Raw genomic sequence first — 8015 nt, 5'->3', positions numbered from 1 at the left:
GGCTGAGCTCCCTGCTTGTCCACGGTTCAGCAGTAGCAGCAGAGGTGCTGCTGTGGCATCTGTTCTTTCTGTCCCCACCCTCTCTGTTTGCTTTGTTCCTGTATTTCATCTTCTCTGCTACAGCTGGTGCGTGTTGGAGTCACATCTGTCCCAGGCAGGCACAGCAGCACTGGCCTCCTCACTGCACCCCATGCCAGCCCACCCACCCCAAGTCCTCTTTCCCAGGATGTGACAATCCAAAGGTCATACAGCCCCCGGCCTCCCAAATACAGAATCCATGCAAATGCCCATATCCAGGAAAAATAAAAACTCCAGAAATTGTTCATTTTACATTCTTTATTCTCCTGTGTCAGTCACCACAGCTATCTCTGTCCCTGGAAACAGGTTGTGCGTGCCCTTGCAAATAACTCCTTGGTACTAAAAATAGCAGCCCTGGAATAACTCAGGACTCCACACCACATATAGAAGTTACTCCCCTGGGGTATGGCAGCACTCACACTATCCAGGAGCGGAAGACTCCTACTCCAAGGCTGGTGACTGGTGTCTGCTTGGCAAGCCAAGCTCCCACCTTCAAGGCACAGAGGTCAGCAGTCAAGGCAGCAGCTTGGCACACTCAGTGATCACTTGTGCAAGGTACACGTGGCCAATGCTGAACCAGAGGCACTGGGCACTAATCTGCCCCTGCACAGTCAGTTCTGACAGATACACAGCATCAGTCCTTGGGTCAGACACTGTATAAGTGGCACGTGGAGCCCTGGCCAAAGACATGGCTTACTTCCAGGGACACCTCCACTAGACCAAGACACTCAGAGCCCTGTCCAGCTTGGTCCCAGGGATGAGGCAGTCGCAGCTGCTCTGGGCAACCTGAGCCAGGGCGTCACCATAAAACCCTCCTTTGTGTCCTACCTAGGCCCATCCTCTGTCAGTTTGTACCTGCTGCCCCTTGTCCTTACAGGCCTTGGGTGAAAAGCCTCTCTCCCTGTTTCTTACAATCTCCCCTTTAGACATGGACAAGACACAACAAAGCTCCCTGGAGCCATCTCTTCTCCAGGGTTTGCCCTAACAAAAGTGAAAACTTATCAAACTTCATGAGGTTCCTGTGGGCCTGAAGGTCCCTCCAGATGACATCCCCCTCCCCAGCTGCACTCCTCAGCCTGGTCTCATCCTCAGACTGGCTGAGGGTCCACCTGATCTCACTCTACGCGCTGATGAAAACCCAGAATGGCGCTGGTCCCAGTGCGGACCCTGAGGGACACCACTCATGTCAGAACAGTTTTAAGGAGATGCCATTAAGAATGTTAAGAGAAGCCCCATGCAGCATTCAGCACTGGGGTGGGCAGAGCGGGTCTGCCAAGCATGGAGATGTTGTGGAAGAAGGGAGTGTGAAAGGAGCTGCCAGCCCAGGGCCAAGGAGCTCCTTGCCCCACATGGGCTCAGGTGAGAGCACAGCAAAGCCAGAGCAACTGTCACCCCCACAGTGGCACTGTCAGTAAAGCCTCTCGTGCAGGGGGCTGAGCAGCATCAAACAGTAGTGCAAACATGGAGTATTTGTCTGACCTGTGCAGCCAGTGAGTGCCTTTGGAAATAGGTGAGAAAGTTCCTGTTCCCTGACAAAATCCAGGGGGAAGAATGGGACGGATGACAAAAGGCTCTTGGCAGGAAGTGGAAGGAGACAGTTGAAGAGCACGTGGCATTTCAAGGAGAAAAACATCTTTGAGTCCAAGGCCACAGTGGTGGGCATCTGCAATAACAACTGTCATGCAGAACAGTGAAGGCATTTCTGACACCTTTGGGGGGGCTGATGGACAGTGCCAGGGAAGGTCCTGTGCTATTTCTGGAGCCAAGGCAGTCCTACAATCTAAGAACCATTCATAAAGGGAGCATCCTCTTGCTATTCCAGTGTAACAAGCCAGATTTGAGAGCTGATGTCCAATTCAGTCAGGCTCTGTGGTGAGCAGGGGACAGACCAGGCTAGTCTCACCTTATCACCTTGGGATAAGGATCCCTGTTACAAAACCAGAAAAACACCTGGTTATTGACAGTCCTTTGGGAAGAAACCTAGTTTGAATTCAATTTATGCCAAGTGGAGGAAAAAGTCCCACACTATAAGATCAGTATCTCAGCAGGACTGCTCCATGTTCTTGGCAGCAGGGAGGAAAGGGGGGAGTTCTGCTGCTGCAGGGCAGACCAAAACCCCATGCCCCTGGTTGGCAAGAATCAGGGAAGCTGTGAAAACCTAACCCCCAAAACCTACCCCCCTTCCAAGGGGAAAGCTCTAGAAGCCAGAAATACAAGGCAAGAACAAATTTCTCCCTCAGGCACTTGGAGCACATGGGATGCAAAACACTTACCCTTCAGGGCAAGGAGCCTTTCTGGCCCTTGCCAGGCATCAGCTGCTCTCTGGAGGCTTTTTCTAGACTGGAGGTGTCAGATCTGCGTTTTGCTTTGGACAGACCCCACGCAGCAACAGAACTTGCCACTACCAGGATAATCAGGAGCCCTAGAGAGGAGAGTGCACAAGCAGAAACCCACTCACTGCTCTGCTCTTGCAACAGGGCACTGCTGCTCAACACCATGAGCCTGCAAGCAGAGATGAGCAGTGTCCCCAAGGGCAAGGAACAGACAGAGAGGAGGTAAGCTAGTGCCAGATTGCAGGGAATGGCCTTTCCAAGGACACAACACACCCAAGGCACAGCAATAGTTAAGCTGTGGTGTCAGGCCTCCCTTAGTCCTCCCAGTGCAGCAAAAGCAGCTCCCGATAGAGGTCTGGAATTGATCCCTACTCAATTCATAGGCCAAGGTAGGTAGGTCCAAGACCATGTGCAGCACTCTTGAGTCTCACATACCTGCAACAATCAAGATCCATGTGTAACCTTGATTGCTCCATGGCACAGAGGCCTCAGGCGTAGCTGAAGGCTCTGTGAGGAAAGAGAAACAAGTCCATGAGGCTTCCAACTCACCTTATGGGCAGCACTCAAAGCAGTCTGCAATCTACACCTGGCTGAGTTCCCAGCTCACCTCAAGTGCACCAAAAGGCCTTTTTCAACTTAAGCAAAACCTTATCTACTGCTACTGGAGGAAAAGTTCTACTGGAAATGCATAGCAGGGAAAGGTGGGAAATTTCCCACCTGGAGCTGGAACTGCAGCATCCCAGCCTGTTCTCATGGCACTGAAAACCCACAGGTACAACCAAAATGCAGCTCTTCACCTCACCTGCCAACTGAACGTGTGCAGACACCAAACCCAAACCCAGTCTCTTGCACCTGAAGTAATCCCCCTCCTCTCCACATCCTCAGAAACCCCTGGGTGAGGGAAGCCAGAAGTGCCTTCCCAAGCACCCCAGACAGCCAATGGGTCTGACAGAGGATGCTCCAGGGCTCTGGTACCGACAGTACTGAGGTGCAGACACAGCCGGACATGAGCCCAGACACTGTGTCTGCAGCTCCTGGCCAGCCCTGATGGCCCAGACTTCCTCCTCATCCTCTTCCCTGCAGCCTGCCCATTCCCCAGAGGTCAGAGGAGCTCGGGAGGTGGAGAGATTCCAGTGTCTTCTCGAAGGAGCTGCTGGGAATCGCATGTTCTGGAAGAAGGAAGGATGTACTTCAAAGGCCCTTCCCGAGGGAGCCCTGAGGGGCGTCATTGCCGTTCCAAAGGAAGCTGAAGGTTCGCGTCCCCCACAGCGCTTCCTCCGCTCACAGTGACCCGCGGGGACCGCAGCTGCCCGCATCGGCCAGAGACGGCGTGGAGCAAAGGTTTCGGTCCGGCTCGCCGCCCCCCGTCCCCCGGGGTCCCGTACCTGCGCTGCCGGTGGGCGGCACCGCCGAGCTCCTCGGCAGGGTCACCGCGGGGCCGCCGGGACTCGGCTCCGCCGCGGTCGCGGTCCCGCAGCTCCACTCGTCCTCGCCGCCGTCACAGTCGGGGTGGCCGTCGCAGCGCCAGCCCAGGGGGTAGCAGGGGTCGCCGGGCGTGCACTGGAACTTGTCCGGGGGGCAGCGGGGCGGGGCGGCTGCGGGAACGGGAGCGTGAGGGGAGCGGGGGGGGGCCCGGCGGGGAGAGCCCCCCGCGCCCCGCAACCAGGGGAGCCCGCGCGCGGGGCGCACGAGGGCTCCGACCAATGAGAGTGAAGGGCGTGCGCGGGGAGCCAATGGGCACCGCCCGCCCGGCCGCTCCCCCAGCTCACCCGTGCCGGCAGGGAGAGGCAGCACCGGCCGCGCCAGCAGCAGCAGCAGCACCGGGAGCCCTGGCGGCAGCAGTCGCGGCCCAGCCATGCCGCGGGCCCGCACCGGAGGGACTCGCTGGGGTCGCCGCGCCGCTACAAACGCAATGTGCAGGAAAAGCGCGTGCGCTCCACCCCGACTTCCACCAATGGCGTGCTCGCGGGGGCGGGGCGCGGGCGCGCGCCCTTGAGGAAGCCCCGCCCACCTCGGGTGCCCTTCGAGGCGGTCACGTGACGGGGGCGGGGCCCGCCCATGTCGAGCGGCGCTGCCGCAGCACCGGGAACGGCACCGGGAGCGGCACCGGGAGCGGCACCGGGAACGGCACCGGGAACGGGCCCCAACCAGCCCAGCCCCTTCCCAGCTCCCCGGAAGTCCCTCAGCACCGCGGCCGGCAGAGCCCCGCTGTCCCGGGGAGGGCCGCTCAGCGCTCCGCCGGACCGAGCAGGGAGCGGTCACGGCAGGACAGCGGCACTGGCACTGGTGGCGGCCACTGCCCCACGGCGCTGAACTTTTCTCGCAGAACCTGGGCCTGGAAGGAGCCCTGTGAGCGGGGCTGTGCTTTATCACCTCTGCTCTTCATTGACTGACTACAGCTTACAAACGCCCCTGTCCTGTGTCACTATTCCAACCAACAAATACACTGGTATTAAACAGCAGTAAGTTGAATAAATCAAATAAAACACACAGAATGGGGGGTAATAATCACAGCTTTATATACATTTCTTAATCAGACATCAGCACCCTCCAGCAGCCTGGAGCCACATCCAGCACAGCCTCCCCATCAGAGCTGCTCTGGAACCACCTGTGCCCATCATGCAGCCTCAGCTCGCTCCCTGCTCACAAGTAGGGCTCGTCCCTGGAAATCTCCCACTTCCTCAGTGGTGGTCCTGGTGTCACTGGTTTCTTCCCTGTTGTTGTCTCTGCATCACCTGAACTGTGGCAGCGAAAGGAGGAGAGAGAAGAGGCTTTAGCAACACTCTTCTGATGAAATCACACTTGAATTTCATCAGAAGTTCAAGCCGCAAAGTAGTGCTGGAGGTCTTTGTTAATCAGAGTCCCAGAATGGTTTGGATTGAGTGGGACCTTAAAGCCCACCTCATTCCAGCCCCTGCCCTGGGCAGGAACACCTTCCACCATCCCCTCTGGCTTCTAGTTCCATCCAACCTTGAACATTTCCAGGGATGGGGCAGCCACAGCTGCTCTGGGCACCCTGTGCCAGGGCCTGCCCACCCTCACAGGGAACAATTCCTGCCCAATCTCCCACCCAGCCCTGCCCTGTGGCAGTGGGAGCCATTCCCTGTGTCCTGTCCCTGCAGGCCTTGTCCCCAGTCCCTCTGCAGCTCTCCTGGAGCCCCTTCAGGCCCCAAAAGGGGCTCTGAGCTCTCCCTGGACCCTTCACCAAGTGAGCACTCCCAGATCTGCCAGGCTGGCTCCAGAGCAGAGGGGCTCCAGCCCTCGGAGGGTCTTTGTGGCTTCCTTTGGACTCGTTGTAATGGGTCCCTTCTTGGAGGCCCCAGAGCTGGACAGAAATGATGCAGGTGGGGTATTGCCAAAGCAGAGTGAAATTCCTCCCGCCTCACTTATTTGCAAGGAAATATAAACTCAAACAATCAGTTCCACAGTCTTCTGCCAATCTGGGTAACTTCCCACTGCCGCTGGGCGCGTTCTGTGCTCCTGGTACAGATCAGGACCAAGGCTGACCCCGCTCCGCCCGCATCAGACCCACCTGCGGGCCTGTGCCCCCGCGGGCAGCGTTTTCAGCGCCGTCGCCACCACCACGGGCGGCAGCGACTCCCGGCGCCCGTCGCGGCTGCAGTAATAGTTATCGGCGAGCTTGTGGCTGGGGCCCACCGGGAGCCGCGGCGGCGGCTGGCTCCTAGGCAGAGAACGAGCCGAGCGTCAGCGGCGGGCCCGGGGTGGGGGCGGCCCAGCGCCCCGCCCGGCCCGGCCCCGGCACCTCTTAGCGATCTCCTCGTAGCGCAGCTGCAGCTTCGCCTGGAGATCCCGCTGCAAGGCAAGGCCAGAGCAGCTCAGGCGGAGCTGCCGCCCTGCGCCGGAGGCTCCGCGGAGCCGGGGGCGCAGCGCGGCGTCCCGCGGGGCAGAGGCGCCCCGGGGCCGGGGCCGTTCTTACCCCCGCCAGGAAGTTGCGGAGCCGCTGGATCAGACGAGTCGCCGTCGCCATCTTGGCCGCGGTGAAGGGCAGGGCCGCGGGGGGCGCCGGGAGCGCGCGCGCGGAACGCTGGGTCTCGCGAGACTCGGGGCTATATAAGGGGACGCGGGGGTGGGTCTTCCCTTTCCGCGCCCCGGAGCCGCCATGGACACGAGCCGCGTGCAGCCCATCAAGCTGGCCAGGGTGGGTACGGGACCGGGGGCCGCGGCATCCGCGCCGGGCCGCGACACCGCGCTCACTCTCCGCTCTGTCCCCGCAGGTCACCAAGGTGCTGGGCCGGACCGGCTCTCAGGGGCAGTGCACTCAGGTGAGCGGGCGGGGCCGGGCGGGCGCGGCGCCGCGGGCCGGGCCTGGCCAGGCTGACGCGGGCCCGCCCCGCAGGTGCGTGTGGAGTTCATGGACGACACGAGCCGCTCCATCATCCGCAACGTGAAGGGGCCGGTGCGCGAGGGAGACGTTCTCACCCTGCTGGAGTCGGAGCGCGAGGCCCGGCGGCTGCGCTGAGCTGGAGCCGCCCCCGCTGCCCACCGCCCGTCGGGGATGGAGCCTGGCGCCGCTCGTCCCGCCGTGGGCGCGTGGGGAGCAGCGTGGCGGCCGGGTCACTGCAATAAAGGGTTTTTCCAGTAGCCCCTTGCCCGGGTTTCACTCATCAAGCGACCCCCGACAGCTCTGGTTTGTCTCACACCTGAGCACCTGCCGCTTTCCTCAGGCTCAGTAGCAACATGCCCCGCTTGTTACTGGGGTTACACATAGTGCCTGCGTTGTAATATCACTGTTATTGCACCTTTATTGACCTGTCACAACAAAAATAATTCTGTTTTGATTACAGTAGTCTTAATCCTGACTTTCCTGGTAAACAATTTTCTGTATGTGATGGTGAAGTGGCATTAGAAACGTACTGGACCTCAGTGGAATTAAATCACAAGTTGAAAGTCGAGCTTGGTACCAGCTTTCAAAGCAACAGCCTGCTGCTTCTGTCTGTCTGTTCTCAGTAAACTGCTCAGTGAATGCTGCCATAAATAACACCTACTTGCTGTCCTTCCTGGCAGTCATCCACAGCATGTGCTTGGCACCCCTGTTGACTACTGCATCTCACTTTCTTTGGCTTTCTCTTCCATCACAAAATCAGTTAGCAAGATGTGGTGTTTTAGGAGATTACATTAATCAAAAGTAGGGCTGAGAAGTTTAGAATGAGCCTTGAAGCTGCTGGTTCAAGGGCATGTTTTTAAGGATTGGCATTTTTTATCTGTTTATAGCATGGTCCAGGTTTGTGGTGTGTTTGGGCAGTCAGATGTGCAGCCTCTCATGTATGGTCTCTGATGGGAGTTTTGTCTACAGAGTCCTGAGCTTGACTGAGGCAGTTCAGTGGCAGCTGTGACTGAGGATTTGGGTGTCCTAAAGCTGAGCAGAGCACTGCTGGGACAGATGTGTTGAACTGGAGCAGGCACTGGGGATTGTTATGGGCTGATGTTAAAGAGTGTTTTTGGGATTTGTCCCTGTTGCCAGTTTTAGTTGTGCCCTGGGTAGCACATGGGCAACATGAGGGGAGGAGTTTGTGCCATGGAGAAAGCCCTTGTGTTTGTGCTGTTGCTTGATGTAGTTTGTGATTCTTTGAGGGTTTCAGTTTC

At 58.4% G+C, this 8015-nt stretch overlaps 3 protein-coding genes across 3 annotated transcripts; 1 reads left to right on the top strand and 2 right to left on the bottom strand.

Annotated features, from left to right (window-relative positions):
- Nucleotides 1-318: 318 nt before the first annotated feature.
- On the bottom strand, nucleotides 319-4308 carry CD320 (CD320 molecule). Its single transcript, XM_059489927.1, has 5 exons — nucleotides 4181-4308; nucleotides 3797-4006; nucleotides 2847-2918; nucleotides 2352-2500; nucleotides 319-2005 (listed from the first exon to the last, which is right to left on the bottom strand). The coding sequence occupies exons 1-4, from the start codon at nucleotides 4266-4268 to the stop codon at nucleotides 2355-2357; spliced, it is 516 nt and encodes a 171-aa protein (XP_059345910.1). The 5' UTR covers nucleotides 4269-4308; the 3' UTR covers nucleotides 319-2005; nucleotides 2352-2354.
- Nucleotides 4309-4906: 598 nt separating this feature from the next.
- Nucleotides 4907-6420, bottom strand: NDUFA7 (NADH:ubiquinone oxidoreductase subunit A7). The gene is made up of 4 exons (XM_059489487.1): nucleotides 6349-6420; nucleotides 6175-6224; nucleotides 5944-6093; nucleotides 4907-5151 (listed from the first exon to the last, which is right to left on the bottom strand). Exons 1-4 carry the CDS (start codon nucleotides 6397-6399, stop codon nucleotides 5055-5057), a joined length of 348 nt encoding a protein of 115 aa, XP_059345470.1. The 5' UTR covers nucleotides 6400-6420; the 3' UTR covers nucleotides 4907-5054.
- A 53-nt stretch (nucleotides 6421-6473) lies between these two features.
- Nucleotides 6474-7013, top strand: RPS28 (ribosomal protein S28). Its single transcript, XM_059489488.1, has 3 exons — nucleotides 6474-6570; nucleotides 6647-6694; nucleotides 6769-7013. The coding sequence occupies exons 1-3, from the start codon at nucleotides 6532-6534 to the stop codon at nucleotides 6889-6891; spliced, it is 210 nt and encodes a 69-aa protein (XP_059345471.1). The 5' UTR covers nucleotides 6474-6531; the 3' UTR covers nucleotides 6892-7013.
- The last annotated feature ends 1002 nt before the right edge of the window (nucleotides 7014-8015 follow it).

The sequence above is a fragment of the Ammospiza nelsoni genome, chromosome 27, assembly GCF_027579445.1.
Source record: "Ammospiza nelsoni isolate bAmmNel1 chromosome 27, bAmmNel1.pri, whole genome shotgun sequence".
Classification (NCBI taxonomy): Eukaryota; Metazoa; Chordata; class Aves; order Passeriformes; family Passerellidae; genus Ammospiza; species Ammospiza nelsoni.
Note: the sequence above shows the minus strand (reverse complement) of the source record. Positions and strands in the feature narration are given on the sequence as shown.

Coding starts and splice junctions, on each gene's coding strand:
- CD320 (XM_059489927.1), bottom strand. CDS start 4,268: ATGGCTGGGCCGCGACTGCTGCCGCCAGGGCTCCCGGTGCTGCTGCTG. Junction 4,007..4,180: donor GCCTCTCCCTGCCGGCACGG/GTGAGCTGGGGG, acceptor CCGTTCCCGCAG/CCGCCCCGCCCCGCTGCCCC. Junction 2,919..3,796: donor GCCGCCCACCGGCAGCGCAG/GTACGGGACCCC, acceptor CTTTCCTCACAG/AGCCTTCAGCTACGCCTGAG.
- NDUFA7 (XM_059489487.1), bottom strand. CDS start 6,399: ATGGCGACGGCGACTCGTCTGATCCAGCGGCTCCGCAACTTCCTGGCG. Junction 6,094..6,174: donor TACGAGGAGATCGCTAAGAG/GTGCCGGGGCCG, acceptor TTCTCTGCCTAG/GAGCCAGCCGCCGCCGCGGC. Junction 5,152..5,943: donor GCGGGGGCACAGGCCCGCAG/GTGGGTCTGATG, acceptor TCGCTGCCACAG/TTCAGGTGATGCAGAGACAA.
- RPS28 (XM_059489488.1), top strand. CDS start 6,532: ATGGACACGAGCCGCGTGCAGCCCATCAAGCTGGCCAGG. Junction 6,571..6,646: donor AGCCCATCAAGCTGGCCAGG/GTGGGTACGGGA, acceptor CTGTCCCCGCAG/GTCACCAAGGTGCTGGGCCG. Junction 6,695..6,768: donor CTCAGGGGCAGTGCACTCAG/GTGAGCGGGCGG, acceptor CCCGCCCCGCAG/GTGCGTGTGGAGTTCATGGA.